The sequence below is a fragment of the Odocoileus virginianus genome, chromosome 16, assembly GCF_023699985.2.
Source record: "Odocoileus virginianus isolate 20LAN1187 ecotype Illinois chromosome 16, Ovbor_1.2, whole genome shotgun sequence".
NCBI classification, from domain to species: domain Eukaryota; kingdom Metazoa; phylum Chordata; class Mammalia; order Artiodactyla; family Cervidae; genus Odocoileus; species Odocoileus virginianus.
This window is the reverse complement of record NC_069689.1, coordinates 4,907,583-4,930,013: the sequence shown is the minus strand read 5'-3', so window position 1 is coordinate 4,930,013 and position 22,431 is coordinate 4,907,583. Positions and strand designations below refer to the sequence as shown.

The following is a 22,431-nucleotide window of genomic DNA, read 5'->3' as shown; positions in this document are numbered from 1 at the left end:
TAAAAAAGGAACCCTAGAGAGATCTCCTGTCCCTTTTGCCATGTGAGGACACAGCCTGAAGACAGTGGTCTATGAACCAGGAAGCAGGTCCTCACCAGACACTGAGTCTGACAACCCACTGATCTTGAACCCTTACTCTCCCAACTATGAGAAATAAACGTCTGTTGTTTATAAGCCACCTGGTCTATGGCATTCTGTTATAATAGCCGGAATGGACTAAGACACCATGATTATAAATAACACACTGTAACTGTGAAGTCACTTCAGTCGTGTCCGACTCTATGCAACCCCATAGACGGCAGCCCACCAGGCTCCCCCGTCCCTGGGATTCTCCAGGCAAGAACACTGGAGTGGGTTGCCATTTCCTTCTCCAATGCATGAAAGTGAAAAGTGAAAGTGAAGTCGCTCAGTCATGTCTAACTCTTAGTGACCCCATGGACTGCAGCCCACCAGGCTCCTCCATCCATGAGATTTTTCCAGGCAAAAGTACTGGAGTGGGGTGCCACTGCCTTCTCCAATACACTGTAAACTCAATACCATTATAAACATAATTATTGTTTTTATATTTAAATCATTAAATACAGGTTCTCATCAACTGCAATTTGCTGTCCCACCTGATTTTAGGGATTAAACAGATCTGAGTGATATACAGATGCCCATACTTGCACTGACCTTACCATAACTGCAAGTTCCTCATGGAAAGCATTGAATTTTCCAATTGTATTTTTGTGTGTGTGTCTAATCCTAGAGCTCTCAGTAAATCATGGAGAATGCTGCAGGGTTCAATAAATGCTCATGCTGAAAAGCAGAGTGGAAAATCCCAAACTTTTTAAGCCAGCACAGTAATAAAGCAGCTTCCTTCTAGGTTGCCAGTATTGCATCTTTGCTGGGCTTACCAACAAGGTCCCATTCTCCATTTGGGATATAGCCACTGATGTCTGCCTCCTGCATTTGCAGATCCAAGGACCACCCTCCATAAGACCAGGACCCAAACTTCAGTTTGCACTGCTGCACATCAAAGGGGAACCAGCGCACGTCAATGTAGCAGGAGCTCTTGAAGATGCCTACATGGGCAATAAGACAGACCAAGACCTGCGTTAGATACACAGCTGTCTTGCACTGTTGGTGGAAATGCAAATTGGTCCAGCCACTATGGAAACAGTACAGAGGCTCCTCAAAAAGTTATAAATAGAACTAAATATGACCTTGTAATCCCACTCCTGCATATACATCCAAAGGAAACAAAACTGGTATCTTAAAGAGCTATCTGCACCCCATATTCACTGCAGCATTACTCACAACAGTCAAGACATAGAAAACAACGTAAGCGTTTGTTGATGGATAAATAGATAAAATAAAATATATATGTATCTATACTTAAATTTATATGGATTATATGCAATATAATATACTCTTTATTATTATTATTCAGCCTTTAAAAAGATGAAAATCTTGCCATTTGCAACATGGATGAACCTGGAGGACCTTATGCTAAGTGAAATAAGTCAGACACAGAAAGACACATCCTGTAAATATCATTTACATGAAGAATTTGAAAAAAATAAATTTGAACTCAGAAACAGAGAGCAGAATAGTGGTTGCCAAGGGCTGGAGGGTGGCGGAAATGGGGCAGAAGTTGATCAAAGGGTACAAACTTTCAGTTGTAAGAGGAGGATTCACGGTGAGTATCTAATATATAGCACCGTGACTACAGTTAATATTTCAAGTATGCCTGAAATTAACTATGTGAGGTGATGGGTATGTTGATTAATCTGATAGTGGAAATAAATGGTTTCACAACATGTATGCATATGGGTGTGTATGTGTGTGTGTGTGTACATATCATAGACACACACACACACACACACACACACACAGATATACATGCATTCATGCTAAGTCACTTCAGTCATGTCCAACTCTTTGCGACTCTATAGATTGTAGCCTGCCAGGGATTCCTGTCCATGGGATTCTGGAGTAGGTTCCCATGCCCTCCTCCAAGGGATCTTCCCAACCCAGGGATTGAACCCATTTATATAATACATATATATGTGATATATATATATATATATATATATACACACACATATATACACACATATGTATATATGTATCCATACATATATGTATGTGTGTGTGTATATATGTGTGAATGTATATATGATATATATATTACAATTTCATTTGTCAACTACACCTCGATAATGCTGGGAAAAAAAATGCACAGCAATTCCTTGGTCTCCATCTCATACACTGTTCATAATACACACAGCCTGCTCTTCATGGAGTGAAACTCTTGCTAGCCTGATCAAAGGTTGGCAAGTTAAATGATGCATCATTATGGATACTCTGCATGTCTCAGGATCAATGCTCTGTGCATATCCCCTGGACCATTTGTGCTCCCTTTAAAAGGAGGAGGAGGAGGAGGTGTGGATACCAGGGTCTCTCATCTGGGTGTGACCAAAGAGGCTTCAGTCCATTCTGCGCACCCAAACTATAGCTAGACCTGTCCAGAACAAGCTGGGTCTTTTTGGAAAAATCTCTAGAAAAGAAGTTGAGCTGAAGCTTTACTGTCTTTTACATTTCAAAGACTACACTGACATTTTCTATTCTGAGAGATTTCTGTGCAAAAATTAAATGTTCTGTAAACTTTCTCATGCCATGCACGTGCATCTCCAAATTCTAAACAGTAAGAGACATATAAAGAATGTTAAAAAATCTAATACAAGCTGATAAAAATAATGAAGAGCGTAGAAACAGACTCTGAAAGGGGTGTGTGTGTGTATGTGTTTGGTGAGGAGTGGAAGGAGCATTTTCTTTATGTTAAAAATTGACGAACTATTTGATTTATCTAGAAATATATGTGGAAGATAATTTTAACTGGCTTGAATTCTAGATTCAGAACAAAAACTAACAGGTTTTAGTTGAGGAGGTAGTGTTTGGACAAAAATTAGAGTTTCCACTGAAAAGAAGGACAGGACAAGTTGGCAGTGAGCTTCCCAGCACATCACTGAGATAAGCCCACTCCAGTGGGCTTTTATGCCCATTTATGCCCAAGTGCTCCCTGCTGCCCAGAGAAGGACCAGAAGGCAGTGATGGCACAAACAGCTAAGGGTCCCAGTGTTCTCAGGGACAGGGCAGGTGCTCTATAAATCTGCTACCAAATTAAAAAAAGTGAATGGAGGAAGGGACTCAGGGACCCCCTCACCCACAACCAAACTGTGAAAGGATAATAAATTTCCTGTCTCCTCAAGTCTCTTTAAATGGGATTTGCAGCATCACAGCCAATGTGTGCAGGAATCTGGAAGTCATTACAGACACTGCCCTCTCATTATTGGGCTGGATCCCCTGAAACCCTCACTGCTGGTGGAAAATGAACTCTGTAACTGTAATATTCCATTTCTATGAAATGACCAGAAAAAGAGATTCTTTAGAGACAGAAAGCAGGTCAGTGGTTGCCGGCGGCTGACAGTGAGGGTGGGGATTAACTGCAAACAGGCAAAAGGGACCTTCACGGGGGTGATGGGAAATGTTCTAGAACTAGACTGCAGTCGTGGTCCTACACCCCTGTGAATTTACTAAATATCATTGAATCATGTACTTAAATGGGTCAGTTGGATGATATGTAATTTATAATACAAAACAATAATGTATTTATAATACCTCAATAATGCTGTTAAAAAATAAAAATGTGACGGGAAAAAAAGTCATTTGATAACCAAGTCTATTTCAAAGCTTGCACCTGAAACACCTTTTGCTTGTTCAGTTGCTAGAGCAGAGCAGCTTCCCAGACAGGTCTATGTGACCCCAGGAACAGGCTTGCTGCCCTGAACCACACTGCCCCACACTCTCCAGCCAGGGTAGGGGAGACTCCGACAGTCAAAGCTCAGTGTGCCCTCCTGACGGACTCCAGGGACTGCGGAGGCCGGGACACAGGTACGGGGCCCAGACGGGCTGGCGGACAGAGGACTCGTGGGCCAGGAGTGCTGCTCCTGTGGCTGAAAACGGCCCCAACCTTCAATACAACCCACAGCCCCATATTCTTCTACATGGATGACTGCTGGAGATCATTTTCCAAAATAGCCCTCATGATAAAAGATGCAACTTCTAGGCCTGCTGTAAAACAGTGTACCAGTGATGGAAGACCCTCTTTGAGCTCTGTGTTAGGAAGAAGGTTTGCAAGGCCTGGGGGAGGTGAGGAGGGGTTGAGGAAGCAGCGAGGAAGCACAAACTGTAAGACCGAAATCCTGAAAGTCTGAAGTCCTTCCATCTCTGCAGACAACAGTGGATGATGTTGGCCTGTGACAGGTTCAGTCCCTCACGCATTTGTTTACCTCCACGTGGGCCAGGCCCCTGGTTGATGAGTGGTGGTTCTAATAGGAATAAACACAGATGCTTCCTTTGGGGCACTTACCCTCTGTTAACCCGGAAGAGCACAAAAACAACCACCCAGCCGGCAAAGCCAGCTCTACTGTGAGCGCTGTGTGTGTGTGTGCGCGCACACGCATGCGTGCGTGCGATGTGCAGTGTGTAGTGTGTGGTGTGCTTTTGTGTGATGTGTCTATTTGTGTGGTGTGTGTATGTATGTGTATGGTGGGTAATGTGTATGCATGTGGGGGGTGTGTGTTATGCAGTATGTGTGTGTGGTATGTGGGCTGGTGATGTGGTGGCAGGTGGCTGCAGGCTGCCTGGGAGCAGGAAGTTAAACAAACAGTTGCACTAGAGGAAATAACTCTGGGAAAGAACATGTGAAAAACCATCCAGAAGGTTTTTAAAAAATCTGTTAGTATCTCAAGGCAATGAAACCCAAAACTCCCACCACATGGCTTCTCATGAATGGCCCAGGGCCCTGCAAACTGATAGGAATGACGGGCTGGTGAGAGGAGATTCAATCCAAGGAAGCAGTTATCCATCAGCTGCCTGAGAAGGAGAGACATGCTTTCAGGAAGAAATCGTCGGATCTCATCTCTAACCAGTGAGATGCGCTGGGCTTTACTGTGCACACTCAAGAAGCCAGTCCAGCAAGGTCAACATCTGGAGGGCAACACCTGCCCAGGTATCCAGTGTAGTGGGAAGGAAAATTGGGGTTGTGAGGGAAGAAATGGCCGAGGGACTGGCTTGTAGATTGTAAGGAGGATGGGAATGACCTAACAAGGGAGACTTGTTTTAGTTGTGTAAGAAATTTAAAGAATACAAGACAGACAATAAGGACAGAGGTCATGTGTTGGCAAAGACAGCTTGAGCCATGATCCCAAGACAAAAAACAGGAAGATGGCATTGCCACATTCAGGGAATACACGGGGGCATGGAGGAGAAGAAGGCAGGAGCAACAGGCATGTGTGGTAGCTAAGGATGCCCAGAGCACAGAGCCAGCTGCTGCCCCTGGGGGCTCCACTGGGCACCCCAACCTCCCCCACACTGTCTAAATGTGGGGGACCAAGGGAGTGGTGCTTACCTGGAGGGAGGTACTGGCAGTGCCCGGAGGAATTCACTAACACATTGGTGTGGAACGTAGCATCAAACCGTTCATCAGCGCTAGAAAGAAGAGAAGGATCCGTAAGCCAAGCTGGCCAGGCAGTGGGTTCCCCGTGCCCTTGGGGTGGTTGTTCCCGCGGTCTGAGCAGCTCTGAGAAGGGCTGCTGCTTTCAGGTGGGGCAGCTGGTAGCAGTGTGAGAGCCCCACGTGGGGCTGACCTGGTAGGTCTTCCCAGAGGATAGGGGGATGGGGCCAATGCCTTCCTTCATTTCATAGGGATGCTGATTTTTTCCATATGCATGTTAAACAAAGCTCTTAGCAAAAATGAAACCCGAAGACAATTTAGGAGGACATTACAGATGAGACAATTCAATCTATCTGCAGGAGACAGAGTTGGGGGAAGCAAAGTGCCTCTCTATCAGTCCAGAAGACTGGAATTTGGACCCACTGTATTCAGGGCTCTAGTGTCAGCCCCATGAATGGGTCCAAAGCTCAGATGGTGCTTGATAAATTCATCTTGAGTGACTGAGGCTGCAGATACTCAGGGGAGCTGGGCAGCCTTTAGGGGTACCCGAATCTAGGACTGGTGATGACAGGTGGAGAGAACAGAATCAGGTTCAAGTTTAGATAAATGCACCCCACCCCACCCCTAGCCATGTTCAGAACCTCCTCCAGACAGCAGTGACCAACTCGGTTAAAAGAAGCACACAAAACAGGAAGGAAAGAATAATTAAGACCAAGAGCCCTTAATATCCAGGTCTTTCACTTTCTGTGTTCTGACACTTTGACATCTGGGGCCTTGCTGACCCTGGAGGGACTGTCCCCATCACCCCACTGCCCCAGATTAACCAATTCCTGGAGACAGCAAACAACTCAATCAGGTGAAAACCAACTAATCCAGAGCCCACACCCCAACTAGCTCCTTTATGGAGCTCTCATCTCCCAGCCACCATCCACCCACCCTAATCACCCCAGGGGTAGACACCAGACAAAGAGCAGCAAGCCATATGCACCAGAGCCTGCTGAAAGCATTCCAAGTTCTAGCCATGCTTACCCTGCCTCACCACTTCCATTCTGTGGAAACCACAATAAAGGCTTTTAAAGCACGTTTTCTCCCCCAAGCCCTCTGCCTTCTGATTGACCCTGGTGCTTCCCTGTGTGGTTAGCAAGCCTCTGGTTTCTCGGGAATTGTGAGTATCTAATAAACTTCCTTCCTTCATCATTTCTGTGTCTGCATCTTACCATAACCTGATTAAAACATATCCTTAAAATACTGCCCTATGGGTGAATAAAAAGTAAATGGCCTTAAGAAAATGCAGGCAGCCAGTCAAGGTACCAGCACCATGAGTTAAATTCCCTTCCTTTTAGTAACTGGAGGACCTCTGCTATGGGCTGCCCATGTCTCCAGAGCCTCTGCAGTCTTTTCTGTCTCCAGCATTCTCTAAAGGGGAAAGTCACTATCACGAGATGTCTGAGGACAGGCTTCATTGTGAGAGACACAGTGAAGGATAGAGACAAGAAAGATCCAAGAAGAAACTGTCAACGAAAGGAATGAAAAATCATCTCTTAAAAAAAGTAATACCCTCATAAAAATTCAAATGGATACTGCATTTAGAAAAACAGAGGGCAATATGGAAGTTAAAATATGACCTATGAAATACATCTTTAAAAATGAGTGGGAGGTTTGGCTGATAAGAATCACTGAGATGAAATATAGGACAAAAGGGATGAGGGTCTCAAAGTAAAGGCTGGGGAAGTTCACTCAACAGAAGTGGAGGAAATATCAGGGGAGTGGGAGGGAGAGAAATCACATGCACAAATTTTGGAGCTGAAGGAAACCCCTAAAGTATGAAGGCAAAAAAAGCTGTTTTCAAGAACATTCAGGTGTTTCTTATGTACATTTTCTTGGCCATGGACTTGATCATCAGCTCCAGAAAAATGAGGGTGAACACTAAAGAAGAAGAAACAAACTTTCAGACTAAACTTAAAGATCCAGAAAAGGGATTTTCAGGATGAACTGTGTAGAGGGTCCAGTAAAAGGGTTGGGGGTCCAAATTACAGCAAGATACGAGGGGTCTCTGAAGAGTAAAGTGGATTCAGAGTAATGAACAGAAGAAACAACAAGCTAGATTTGATTAATTTGATCAACAAGATTTGATTAAGGACTCATTATTTTTAAAATCTTTAAGTAAAAAACAACACCAGAAACTTCAGGAAAAACTGTACAAGTAAGCTTTGGTTTGAAGATAAAAAATGTGATGATGCTTACAGGAAGAAGACTAAGCTATGATAAAATGATAATCCTCTGAGATGAAGAAGGTCATATCCACTCCCTCAGTTGTAAACACATTTAGGGAGAGAGAAGGAGAAAGGGTCAAGATGTAAATATTCTTTGTTTGACAGCAGCCTGTACCCAAGTGTCCTCATGAGACACCAACAGTGACTGATGCCAAACAGCTGAGCATGTGGGCCTTCATAAATTCACCCTGGATTTTACCCTGCTTTTTAAATTAGGGTCTCTGGAACTCCAAGATTCTGTGGAGGTGCTTCAGGCTTCTACAAGTGTTTGATTCCAAGTTTCTTTTCCTTGTGTTTCAAAATACTAATAAAAGTCCAAACACACTCAAACAATTGTTTTCAATATCTTAACTCTTCAGACACTCAATGTATTAATTAATTAACGTGGCCTGATTCACTACTTTACTGGGGAAAGTTTAGCTTAAGACTCCTCTTGCCATGAATATTGTATGCATATAGAACTCTTGGAAATGAGTCACCCAGTAAGATTTCAGGTTGGCAGTACTACTCTATTAAAACAATTCACATTTGATCCTACAATTCCAGCATAGAACCTGCATCTGCCTTGACATCTCTTCCCACCTCTGTAGCAACAAAGGCAGAAAGCACAGTGCGATGCTGGCATAGCTTTACTCATTTTAAGCTTGGGTGTTATCTTGTCTAATTTTTATAGTTATAATAAAGACTGCCGGCAACTGTTAGTGATTAATTTTGGATGAAAAACATATACACAGCTCCTTCTTCACAGATTTGAATCAATTTAACTGAAGAGACTCTAGAGATCACAAGGCAAGTGGGTAAAAACAAGATAAAAATCTGTTACCATTAGCAACAGCTTACCTTTGTGACTCAGTGATTTCTGAATATGGTTCAACCAAAATAGAATACTGAGATAAATGGAACTGTACCACTGTCATCATTATCAAAATTCAAAATCTTAATACTCATTGTGGGAGTTTTAGGTTCTTTCCCACAGGCAAATTGATTTTATATGTAAATGATATAAAAGTAATTCTGGTAATAATTATGTGCTAATACCACTTCATCTGTTTTCACCATTAGGGCTGGAGATAAACTTTGTTTGAAAAGGGGTCCTGTGCTAAAATCTGAGTCTGAAAATGGGAAGGGGATGAAAAGTCCCTGTGAAACACAAGTAACCAAAACTATGTCAAAGACCTGACAGGCGACAATACCAGGAATGTCCAGGACACAGGGCATCACAGCCTCTATGGCCAGCAGACTCTGGTCACCCTGGAGGCTGCATGGGCCCATATAACTCAACTCATTTTCTTTCTCTGTGTTGGTGCACATAAGAAACCTTCTGCGTTAAACTTTTAGGAACTGGTCAAACATATATATTTTTTCTTGACTACTGGAAAACAGGGCGTAACCTCAGAGCTTTTGACAACCCTGGCACATGGCTCTTCACGCCCCTCAAAAGCTCTTGTCTCTGACTGCCATAGTCCCTGTTCAGCTAGTGATGGATAGATGAGCTTGCACTTAGTATGAGGAGAGCTCTGGGCACCCCCACCGAGAGGTGCTCATGGACAGCGAGGGTTATTTAATCCCACTATTGAAGGTGCGGGTCCTACATCATCAGTCAGAGGACTTCTGGACGGGCTCTAAGGATGCACAGAAGGCTCAAAAGTGGAAAGGTGAGCGTATCGCCAGCAGAAAGTGCAGTCTGGTCACATGCGTGGAGGTAGACTGGACCAAGGGAGGCTTCACGAAGGTAAGGTGTGGTTGGAGCAGGGGTGAGTGAGATGCTGTCCTAGGCAGCAAGGCAAGTACTACAGGGGTTTGAGAGTAAACCACCAGTGGTGTGCCTGCAGGACCCAAGGGCCCATCCTTATGGGAGGATTCCAAACTGTGCTTCCAGATGTCCCAGCAGCACAGGCAGGCAGAGCCCGGGGGCACAAGCGAACCCTCGTGGTCTAGGCCAAGATTGCTCCCTCCTCCTCATCCCCAGGGTGTAACACAGTGCCAGATCTGGCCCTGGGAAGTGCTCCTGGCACTGGAAGCAGAGCCCTCCAATCCCAGCTCCGTGCAACCTCTGCTTATCTGACCTGGCAGCACCGACCCCCACCTCTGAGCAAAAATCCCAGGTACAACACACTGCCGCCCAGAGCACACTGTGGGCTCCTGAGGTGAGGACTGTAATGAACAGGGTCTCGGGCACCATCAGACCTGTTTCCCCTGAGGTCACACAGTCCTCAAAAGACAGAAAGAGGGAGAGCAGAAAAGACAAAAACAATCTTAATTTTCCTAACACACAAAAAAGAAATTATGATTATGGGATGAGGATAGAGATGTCAGTAATGCTACAGTGGCAGTTACATCGCAATATAAATGTGAATCAGGGATTCCCTGGTGACTCAGCGGTAAAGAATCTGCCTGCAATGCAGGAGGTGCAAGAGCTGCAGGTGGCGCAGGTTTGATGCCTGGGTGGAGAAGACCCCTGGAGGAGGATCTGGCAACCTACTCCAGTATTCTAGGCTGGACAGAGGAGCCTGGCAGGCTATGGACAGAGGAGCCTGGCAGGCTACAGTCCATAGGGTCACAAAGCATCAGACACAACTGAAGTGACTTAGCACACGGCACATGTGTATCAAATCAACACACTGTACATGGTAAACATACAATATTTTATATATACCTCAATTATATCTCAATAAAATAATAAAGTTTAAAATATTGTAAGGAAAAAGTATGTGAAGAAAAAAGAGGAAATCCATCTATCTCAAACAACTGTCAGTGGAAGGTGTCATTTATCTTAAATCTCTTAATTAAAAAAAAGCTGCCAATTACATGTTAAGACACCACTGATGCCTAGATTTCAGAGGAAAAGTATCTGCAGAGAAAAGATCAATTTTGTTTCAAAAATGAGTAGTTAAGTCCTTTATCTGGGTATTTTTATTTTGCTTTATATTTTATTCTAAAGTGTTAGGACAGATTCAAATTATAGCCATGTGACTTGTCATAGATTGTGACCAAAAAGTCTTGAGCAGAACTGAAATTTCATGGTTGTTTCTACCTTTCAGAGATCCCAGGAGGCAGACATCTAGGCATCAGCAGGAGGCTTCCAGAAGAATTTATCAACATCTTTTCTTTAACCACCAATTTATATGTTACATGGTATATAACATGGATGTGATGATAACAATCAGATGTAACACTGGATAGATAATAACAATGTTGCAACAGTGTTATAAATAATATAATAATGGATGCTTGCTCCTTGGAAGAAAAGTTATGACAAACCTAGACAGCATATTAAATAGCAGAGACACTACTTTGCAGACAAAGGTCCATATAGTCAAAGCTATGGTTTTTCCAGTGGTCATGTATGGATGTGAGAGTTGGACCATAAAGAAGGCTGATACTGAAGAATTTATGCTTTTGAACTGTGGTATTGGAGAAGACTCTTGAGAGCCTCCTGGACTGCAAGGAGATCAAACCAGTCAATCCTAAAAGAAATCAACCCTGAATATTCATTGGAAGGACTGATGCTGAAACTGAAGCTCCAATACTTTGGCCACCTGATGCAGAGTCGACTCAATGAAAAAGACCCTGATGTTGGGAAAGATTGAAAGCAGGAGGACAGGGGGATGACAGAGGAAAAGATGATTGGATGGCATCACCAACTCAATGGACATGAGTTTGAGCAAGCTCCAGGAGATGGTGCAGGATGAGGAAGCCTGGCATGCTGCAGTCCATGGGGTTGCAAAGAGTCAGACAGGACTGAGTGACTGAAAAACAAATAACAGTGTTATAAATAATATGGGATAAATGTTACCACGGAATATGTCAAGTTTCTGGGTTCCCAAGTTTGTTTCTTTATTAACCAAGAACTATTTCTGATCCAGGACAACATCATTTTAATCTCTACAACAGAATGGAAACATTGGTATTTGGCAGGCTAAATCCTCCAACTTTGTCCTTTGTTTAAAAATTATCTTACCTATCCCTTGGCCCTTTACTCATGTCCAATCCCATAAAGACTGAGTGGAGACTTCAGTTGGAATCACGTAAAATTTACAGACTAATTTGGGAGATTTCGACATCTTTATGATATTGAGTTTTCCCAGAAATATATAACTTATCGTTTATTTTGGTCTTAGATTTTTCAATTGACATTTTTTAACACCTGCAGATATTAGAAATAAGATTTGTTTAATTACATTTTCTAAATGTCCCAAGAGTAAAGATATACATTCATAATTTCATACTTGTATCCAAAATATGTTGTCTAGACAGTCTCTAAGAGTTCTTCATGTAAAAAAGTCATGTAAAAAAGTCATATAGTCTGTGAATGATGATAATCTAGTTTGTTGCTGTTTAGTCGCTAAGTCTTGTCTGACTCTCTGCGACCCCATGGACTGTAGCCCACCAGACTCTTCTGTCCATGGGATTTCCCAGGCAAGCATACTGGAGCAGGTTGCCATTCCCTTCTCCAGGGGATCTTCCCAATCCAGAAATTGAACTTGTGTCTCCAGCATTGCAGGTGGATTCTTTATCACTGAAACATATTCCTTTCTAATTCTCAATATTTTGTTCTTTTACTTTTCTTATTAAATTCATACCATTATTAAGATATTTTTAAGTGATCTTTATTTTGTTCTACATATAAAAACCTGTAATGTTTCAGCATTAAATGATCTTTTGGTAAAGACCTTACTTCAGGTTACACAAGTGTTCTTCTATTTCACAAATGGCTATTAAATACTACCAATTGATTTTTCTCTAACTACCAAGATGATCACATGATTTCTCTCCTTCATTCTGTTTATAGAGTGAATTATAGCAATGAAGTTTTCTAAAGTTAAAACTTGCATTCTTATTAGAAAACTAAATTTGTTAAACAATTAAAAAAATTACTGCTAGATTTAGTGAGTTAATACTTTAGTTAAGATGTATACATACATGCTCGTAGTGATGCTAGGTGGGACTTGCCTGCAAAATACACCTTTTCAAATTTATTTTTAAAAATGTATCAATCAAGAGGGTTGATATCATCACACACCTACCAAATGATCAAACCCAAGATCACTGAGAACACCAAATCTGGCAAGGATATAGAGCAACAGCAACTTTCATTCCCTACTGATGGGTATGCAAAATGGAACAGTCACTTTGAAAGACAGTTTGGCTGTTTCTTACAAGACTAACCACCCCCTTACCATTGTTGTTGTTTTTCAGTCACTCAGTTGTGTCCGAAGTCTTTGTGACCCCATGGACTGAAGCATGCCAGGCTTCCCTGTTCTTCACTATCTCCCAGAGTTTGCTCAAACTCATGTCCATGTGCATTGATTCATGATGCCATACAACCATCTCATCCTCTGTTGTCCCCTTCTCTTCTTGCCCTCAATCTTTCCCAGCATCAGGGTCTTTTCCAATGAGTTGGCTCTTCTCATCAGGTGGTCAAAGTACTGGAGATTCAGCTTCAGCTTCAGCATCAGTCCTTCCAATGAATATTAAGAGTTGATTTCCTCTAGAATTGACTGGTTTGATCTCCTTGCTGTCCAAGGGACTCTCAAGAGTCTTCTTCAGCACCACATTTCAAAAGCATCAATTCTTTGATGCTCAGCCTTCTTTCACATCCATACATGGCTACTGGAAAAACCACAGCTTTGACTATATAGACCTTTGTCGGCAAAGTGACGTCTCTGCTTTTTAATACACCTGTCTAGGTTTGTCACAACTCTTCTTCCAAGAAGTAGGCGTCTTTTAATTTCATGGCTGCAGTCACCATCTGCAGTGATTTTGGAGCCCAAGAAAATAAAGTCGGTCTCTGTTTCCATTTTTTTCCCGATCTATTTGCCATGAAGTGACGGAACTGGATGCTATGATATGAACTTTTTGAATGTTCGACTGGATGAAGCACAAGCTGGAATCAAGACTGCTGGGAGAAATAACAATAACCTCAGATATGCAGATGACACCACCCTTATGGCAGAAAGTGAAGAGGAATTAAAGAGCCTCTTGATGAAAGTGAAAGTGAGAGTGAAAAAGCTGGCTTCAAACTCGACATTCAAACAATGTAGATCATGGCATCTGGTCCTATCACTTCACGGCAAATGGTGAAACTATGGAAACAGGGACAGACTTTATTTTCTTGGGCTCCAAAGTCACTGCAGCCATGAAATTAAAAGACACTTGCTCCTTGGAAGAAAAGCTATGACCAACGTAGACAGCATATTAAAAAGCAGACACATTACTTTGCCAACAAAGGTCTGTCCAGTCAAAGATATGGTTTTTCCAGTAGTTTTGTATGGATGTGAGAGTTGACCCATAAAGAAAGCTGAGCACCTAAGAATTGATGCTTTTGGACTGTGGTGTTGGAGAAGACTCTTGAACGGTCCTTGGACTGCAAAGAGATCAGACCAGTTAATCTTAAAGGAAATCAGTCCTGAATATTTATTGGAAGGACTGATGCTAAAACTGAAGCTCCAGTTGTGGCCACCTGATACAAAGAACACACTCATTAGAAAAGACCCTGATGCTTGAAGGCAGGAGGAGAGGGGGACAACAGAGGATGAAATGGTTGGAGGGCACCACTGACTCGATGGACATGAGTTTGAGCAAGCTCCGGGAGCTGGTGATAGGACAGGGATGCCTGGCGTGCTGCAGTCCATGGGGTCACAAGCAGTTGGACACGACTGAGTGACTGAACTGTTTAATGTAAGCATTTAAGGCTATGAATTTCTCCTTACATATACATACACAAGCTCTCACACATTCACACCCACTAAAGTTTTTTTTATTCACATTTGGGTATTCAGTTCTCTAGATATATATTTTCAGTAGAATGAGGACACATCTCTATTTGTGTCTATCTGTATCCATTTCTCTACATTAGATGAGTCTTGTTAACTGTGGAATTCTATTGATACACACTTTTTTTCCCTTCTTGAACTATCAAGTACTAAAAAAGTATACTAAAATCTTTTATTATAATTATGGATTTATCTACCAATTTTTCTTCATTTGTATCAGTCATTTTACTAGGTGTGTACATGTGAAATTTGTTATATATTTTTAGAAATTTCATTATTACTTGAACTTTAACCTTAATTGTACCTGTTCTTACAGCAAGTGTGCATGCACATGAGTGTGTGTATGTGTGTGTTTTCCTATTGTAAACACAGCCATTTAATTTTATCTTGTTCCAATTGATCAAATACACCTTTTCCTTTTTTTTTTTTTTGCCTCTTGTGTACTTACGCTTTATTTCCATCCAAATAACGTATAGCTGGATTTTTAAATATAGATAGATAGATGCATGGTGGCTAAGTTGCTTCATTTGTGTCCGACTCTTTGTGACCTCATTGACATAGCCTTCCAGGCTCCTCTGTTCATGGGATTTTCCAGGAAAGAATACTGGAGTGGGTTGCCATTTCTTACTATTGCAGATCTTCCAGACCCAGGGGTTGAACCCAAGTCTGTTATGTCTCTTTCTTTGGCAGGCAGGTTCTTTACCACTAGTGCCACCTGAGAAGCCTCTGATAGACAGTAGATAGACAGATAGTTGGGGAATCTCTGTCTTTTTAACTAACTGCCTAATCCTCTCTCTTCTCTTGTCTCTTACAATGCTTGGTTTTATTCTTACTCTTTAATTTTGCCCTCTTTTATTTCTTTCTCCATTGATTGCACTTCCCTTGCTTCTTTAGGCTTCTCATATTTTCTTTATTCTTTCCCTACTAGCTTCTCATTTGTCTGGAAGTTAAAAAAATATTCTTATGCTTCTGATAGTTATTCTTATGTTTTTTATCCCTTTAAAATGAACATTTGTTTCTCTTTTCTAATTACAGAATAAAGCATATTCACAAAAAGGGAAAACAGAAAGCACTTGGTAGGTACAAAATAATCAATGAAATTATTTAAGGAATAAAAATTAAAATTACCCATAATTTTATAATTCAGAGGTAACCTCTTTACCATTTTTTTCTGAGCTTTTAATATGGATGTGGATACACTGGTTGTATATAATGCACATGCATACCACATGCATACACACAGATATTTCAAACAAAATTTTGGACCTTACATACAATAATCTAGAATTTATTCCCCCGCCATCTTAGCAATGTATCACAGATAGTTTTGATTCTTACATTTTTAACATGTATATCTTACCCAAAGCTGGTAACTCTATGCTCTGCCAGAGCAACTTAACATCCAACTAAGTGGTTTACCTCCAAGTACCAGCCATATAGTGCTTTATTATTTTCAGCATTTTAATCTCACTTTGTTTTTACCCCCACCCTCAAGTTCACTGTTAATATTATATATGTTCAAATTGTTTATATTTACCTGAATTTTTAACCATATTTCATCTCAGACCCTGTTCCTACGTTTATACTCTGATAGTTTCATTATGGCAGTTTACCTCTTCATGGCAATAATAATTTTTGAGTCCTTTTCCTGAAAAGGTCCTGATTTTGCCCCTCATGTAAAGAAGGTTTAGCAGGTACAGAATTCTAGGTCGGCAATTATTTTCTCTCAAACTTTAATGTTACTCTTATCTTTTTCTGCTTCTGACTGTTGCCTCTAAAAAGCCTGCAGTCAGTCTAAGCTTCATGCTTTTGTAACAAACTATCTTTCACTCTTTCAGTGTTTCCAGCATCTCCTTAGCTTCCTGCCTTCTGCAGGTTTTGGTAAAGTTGTCTAGGTGTCTTGTTATTTATCTTTTCTCAGACTTCTTGTATCTCCTGAAACTGAGGATTTATGTTGTTCATCAGTATTATTAAATTCTCGGCCATTCTTTTGGAACATGGCTTCTGGAGAAAAAAATTGTATCATATTTCACTGGAAAACTGCATCCTCTACAAGCACAGAGCTCTGAGCTGGCTACCTGCGGTCTGGGACTACATCTGAGATCTTTGGAAGCTCTTTATAAGCTGGCAGGCAGGGGATAGATGTATAAATTATGTGTTGTCTGGGAGTGATTTCACTGCTGTTTATTTGATTTCCTGTGCCCTCTAAATATACACATTTTATGTCCACTTACAATTCATCTCAACCTTCCTTTACGTCATATACATTTGTCCAGGTTTGACTTTTCCTTTAATTGGATCTAACATCTGCCTGGTTCCCTCAGTTTTATGAGTAAAATTAATTCTTTAGCATGTGTCCATTTTTACATATCTGCACATGGGTCATAATTTTACCTTTACACTGAAAAATCATCTCCTAATACTTCTCCCATGTTCTACTATTTCCTTCTACAATACCGGCCACTGCGTGTGGGAGCACCTTCTCATGAGAGGAACTCATATGCCCTGTCTCAGGGTTAATAAGTGTGGGGTCACTCCTGAGTGGGGTTCATGCATCCACATATATTGCTTTCTGCCAACCTCAGACATACTGTGCTGTTATTTTGATGACTCCTCCTATTTTTGACTTATTTGAAAAATAGGAATAATAAAAGTACCCTTCTCAGAAATGTTGTAAACGTATGTAAAATATTTGCAGGACCTGGTACAGAGAAGCACTTGAGAAGTATGAGATAGTCCAACTGTTCACTCTTCTTTCATATTTCCCAACTATGAAAATACGATTTCATATTTTACAGGCTATGATTCAATCCAGGAAATTGCTTCTACTCCTTCGACTGTCTCATCTGACACTCAGTATTTCTACCAAGATTTCAATTAAAAAAAATTTCATTGGCATGTTATTGATTTATAATGTGTACAGCACACTGATTCAGCTATACACATATATATGTATAACTATATGGGGGTGTATGTGTGTGTATATATACTGGCTTCCTGGGTGGCTCAGTGGTAAAGAATCCACTTGCAAACATAACAGATACAGGAGATGCAGGTTCGATCCCTGGATCAGGAAGATCTCCTAGAGGAGGAAATGGATCCAGTATTCTTGCCTGGAAGATTCCATAGACAGAGGAGCCTGGAGGGCTATAGTCCATGGGGTCACAAAGAGTTGGACATGACTGAGCACGTGTACATACACACATATATGTATTCTTTTTTAAGATTCCTTTCCCTTATAGGTAATTACAAAATATTGAGTATACTTCCCTGTGCTATACAGTAGGTCCTTGTTGTTTATCTAGCTTATATACAATAGTGTATATGTTAATCCCAAACTCCTAATTTATCCCTCCTCCACCTTTCTCCTTTGATAACTGTAAGTTTTTTTTATGTCCATGAGTTTATTTCTGTTTTGTAGATAAATTGAGTTTTTTATTTTGACATCTATAATTTTCATCTCTATCAATTTTTGGTGATTTTTTTCAAAGCAGCTATTCAAAGAGTGTTTTGCTTTTTTCTTACATTTTCAATTCTTGTGCTTAATTATTTAAACATTATTTATTAGTTTCTATTATCTAAAATTTAGATCCAGGTCTGCAGTTTGTTGTATCTGCTGATATTTGCTCCAAGAGAGCTGCTGTTTCTTTACATGTTTTTTTGTAAGCTTAATTTTCAACTCATCCACTTGTGCGTGTTTGTTTGCCTTTGAGTTCCATTGCTATCTATATGCATTCAACCCTGACGGTCTGTGCAACATTTGCTGTAAAATCTAATGAAGGCCTATGCAAAGAGCTTAGGAGACACAAATGCAGCCAGTGTTGGTGGAAGCAAAGGACAGGCTGGAGAAGAGCAGAGCCCTGTGGCTGTCCCCTCACAGTTTTCCAGACCCCACTCTGGGACGCCAACCACTGTAGTTTGTGCTATTTGTCAGGTGGCAGAAAACTCAAGGCTCAAACAACCGATGCACCACCATGGAACTTGGACAGCACATATCTTGCCTTCCAGATGCCACAGACTGGAATGATTCTCCAGTCTCCAAGCCCCTGGTTGTGACATGGAACTTCCCCTCGCATAGCCAGAAACAGGTTAGCCTCCTGTTCACCTTCCTGGACTGAGAAGGAGATACTCCTCTGGCCCCCTTCTCAGAAAGGGCAGTGCTTCAAAGGCAGTACCTGCTCAGTTCCGGCCCATCTCATCTAGGTGAGAGGGCAGGGCCCAGATCTCACCCCTGCCTCCCAAGTTTTTGTGTAGTGTTAGTTGCTCAGTCATATCCGACTCTTTGCTACCCTAGGGACGGTAACCCACCAGGCTTCTCTGTCCTTGGGATTCTCCAGGCAAGAATACTGGAATGGGTTGCAATTTCTTTCTCCATGAATTTTCCCGACTTGGGGATCAAACGTGGGTTTTCTGTATCACAGGCAGATTCTTTATCGTTTGAGCTGCAAGGAAGCTCCCTACAAGGAAGCTGCCTCCCTAGGAGAGTTGTTTTATTTTTTTTAATTTTTTAATTTTTTCCATTTATTTCTAAAAGTTGGAGGCTAATTACTTTACAATATTGTAGTGGGTTTTGCCATACATTGACATGAACCAGCCATGGATTTACATGTGTTCCCCATCCTGAACTCCCCTCCCACCTCCCTCCCCATCCCATCTCTCTGGGTTATCCCAGTATACCAGCCCCGACCACTTGTCTCATGCATCCAACCTGGACTGGCGACCTGTTTCACACTTGATAATAAACATGTTTCGATGCTGTTCTCTCAGATCATCCCACCCTTGCCTTCTCTCATAGAGTCCAAAAGTCTGTTCTATACATCTGTGTCTCTTTTTCTGTCTTGCATATAGGGTTATTGTTACCATCTTTTTAAATTCCATATATATGCGTTAGTATACTGTATTGGTCTTTATCGTTCTGGCTTACTTCACTCTGTATAATGGGCTCCAGTTTCATCCCTCTCATTAGAACTGATTTAAATGTATTCTTTTTAATGGCTGAGTAATATTCCATTGTGTATATGTACCACAGCTTTTTTATCAATTTGTCTGCTGATGGGCATCTAGGTTGCTTCCATGTCCTGGCTATTATAAACAATGCTGCGATGAACACTGGGGTGCACGTGTCTCTTTCAGATCTGGTTTCCTAGGTGTGTATGCCCAGGAGTGGTATTGCTGGGTCATATGGCAGTTCTATTTCCAGTTTTTTAAGGAATCTCCACACTGTTCTCCATAGTGGCTCTACTAGTTTGCATTCCCACCAACAGTGTAAGAGGGTTCCCTTTTCTCCACACCCTCTCCAGCATTTATTGCTTGTAGACTTTTGGATAGCAGCCATCCTGACTGGCGTGTAATGGTACCTCATTGAGGTTTTGATTTGCATTTCTCTGATAATGAGTGATGTTGAGCATCTTTTCATGTGTTCGTTAGCCATCTGTATGTCTTCTTTGGAGAAATGTCTGTTTAGATCCTTGGCCCATTTTTTGATTGGGTCATTTATTTTTCTGGAATTGAGTTGCAGGAGTTGCTTGTATATTTTTGAGATTAATCCTTTGTCTGTTTCTTCATTTGCTATTATTTTCTCCCATTCTGAAGGCTGTCTTTTCACCTTGCTTACAGTTTCCTTTGTTGTGCCAAAACTTTAAGTTTAATTTATATTCCAATATTCTGGGAGGTGGGTCATAGAGGATCTTGTTGTGATATATGTCGGAGAGTGTTTTACCTATGTTTTCCTCTAGGAGTTTTATAGTTTCTGGTCTTACATTTAGAGCTTTAATCCATTTTGAGTTTATTTTTGTGTATGGTGTTAGAAAGTGTTCTAGTTTCATTCTTTTACAAGTAGGTTGACCAGTTTTCCCAGCACCACTTGTTAAAGAGTTTGTCTTTTTTCCATTGTATATTCTTGCCTCCTTTGTCGAAGATAAGGTGTCCGTAGTTATGTGGATTTATCTCTGGGCTTTCTATTCTGTTCCATTGATCTATATTTCTGTCTGAGCTTGTTTGTGACCTGGGACACAGGACTGCTCCCTGCACTCCCAGGGCTACATGTGGGGAAAGCACTGGCCTCTGCTCTCCTGGGCTGCTCAGACCCCCTGCAGTTCCTCTAACACAGGTGGGGCAGCCTACTTTATGAATGTGAATGAGGCCATGAAGTAAAAGTGAATTCTCCACTTCTAAGCTGTGTAACCTGTGACACCCTTTCTTTCCAGGGCCATGAAACCAAGGGAACAAGAGAAGGCCAGCCACCTCTGCCAGGAAAGGGAGAACTTCTGCCTCTGGTGCCCTTGGTTACCGTGCACACATGGATTGTGCATCAGGTGTGGAAATTCTCACAGGAGTGAAGGTGACCAGAAAACACAGAGGGAAAGGTGCTGACTGTGCACTCTGCCCAGCTGGGCTCGTGGCCGCTGAGCAGGCATGTAGGCCACCGTGAGAACCTCCCACCTAACCGGGTCCACCAAGTCCACGCCTGGAGTTCCCCAGTAACTGGCTGAAAAATGATCAGACTAATTTTTTAAGGGAGTTTTTCCTTTAGGTGAAGAATATAAAGAAATTCATCAACAATAATCTGAATAAATAAGAAATCTAAACAAACTAGCATTATGTTTTTGAAAAATACCACTTTCTATGACAATATAAATAAAATCTAAAAATGATAACACAGAAACATTGTTTTTATCTTCAAGAAGTTAATCTAAAGATGTACTGCCTAAAGTTATACTAAATATTTCCACCAAAAAACTGAAGCAAGAAGGTTAATAATGAAAAATAAAAACTTGGTTTAGATTAAGTGGAACATATCATCAGGGACCTAATTTGCTTATAAGTAAACCAGGCTGGTATAATGTATTTGGAAAGAAATTTTGTAAAATGGAATAAGAGGATTTAAGAACCTTAAAAAGCCCATGTTTCATCTGGAAAAATACATATGATTAAAATAAATACAGTCACAAATATGTTTATTATCATTTTCAAAAAACAAAAATTAGAGCTCAGACTTTCAGTTATGGATAGGCTAGACACTTACTTATTTGCATGGACTGAACTGCCCCCTCTCCAAATTCATATGTTGCTGGAGTCCTAACCCCTAGTATGACTATATTTGTAAACAGGACCTTTAAGGAGGTAATTAAGACTAAGTGTTCAGATATAAGGATGGGGTCCTAATCCAATAGGACTGGTAGCCTTATAAGAATAGGCTAAATTAATATTCATCTTCTCTCTCTTCTCTTCCATACAAGGACACAGTGAGAATCCAGGAAGGGAGGTTTCGCCAGGAAAAGAACTGCCTGGCTATTGATCTTGGATTTCCAGCCTCCAGAACTGGGAAAAATGAAAGTCTCCATTTTGATGTATTCACTACAGTTACTTAACAGTTTTGTGGAACAACAACAGTTCCACAAAATATATATATATATATATACACAGACAAATAAGAAATAAAGTGCAATGGTCTGGGTATTCTGCCCCAAATAAATACCTACTTTAGGGAAAAAATGCCTGGAGTATGATATTTTGTTATTAGTGTTTTACAGCACTATTACTTCCATTAACTATGCCTAAAACTCTTAACATAATATATAAACAAACATAAGGCCACTGTGAAAATGCAGAGAAGAAAGCAGAAGGACTGACACTAGGACCCTGGGCTTTCCATTTGTCTCATATTCCAAACTGAGTCCTGGAGAAGCATCAAAAGTGTAGACAAAAACAATGAAAGCATCTTGAGAAGAGCCAAATGACCAAGAAGGGGCAACCAGAGAGACAGAAAACAAATTAAGTAAAAGTCCCACCTCAGCTAAACACCAAAGGAAAAACTCATGTTCTACCACCAACCCGATCAACTGTGGACTGTAGAACGCCAACCAAATTACATATTCCAAGA

General features: G+C 41.2%; 1 protein-coding gene across 2 annotated transcripts in view; it reads right to left on the bottom strand.

Annotated features, from left to right (window-relative positions):
* Nucleotides 1–22,431, bottom strand: part of LOC110143088 (neuronal acetylcholine receptor subunit alpha-7) — a 149,883-nt gene that overhangs the window by 20,736 nt on the left and 106,716 nt on the right. For both annotated transcript variants that reach the window (XM_070477662.1, XM_020902628.2), the window contains exons 5-6: nt 5,456–5,535; nt 897–1,064 (exon numbers count right to left, since the gene is read on the bottom strand). In XM_070477662.1, coding sequence (XP_070333763.1) covers nt 897–1,064; nt 5,456–5,535 — 248 coding nt within the window. The remainder of the gene's footprint in view (nt 1–896; nt 1,065–5,455; nt 5,536–22,431) is intronic.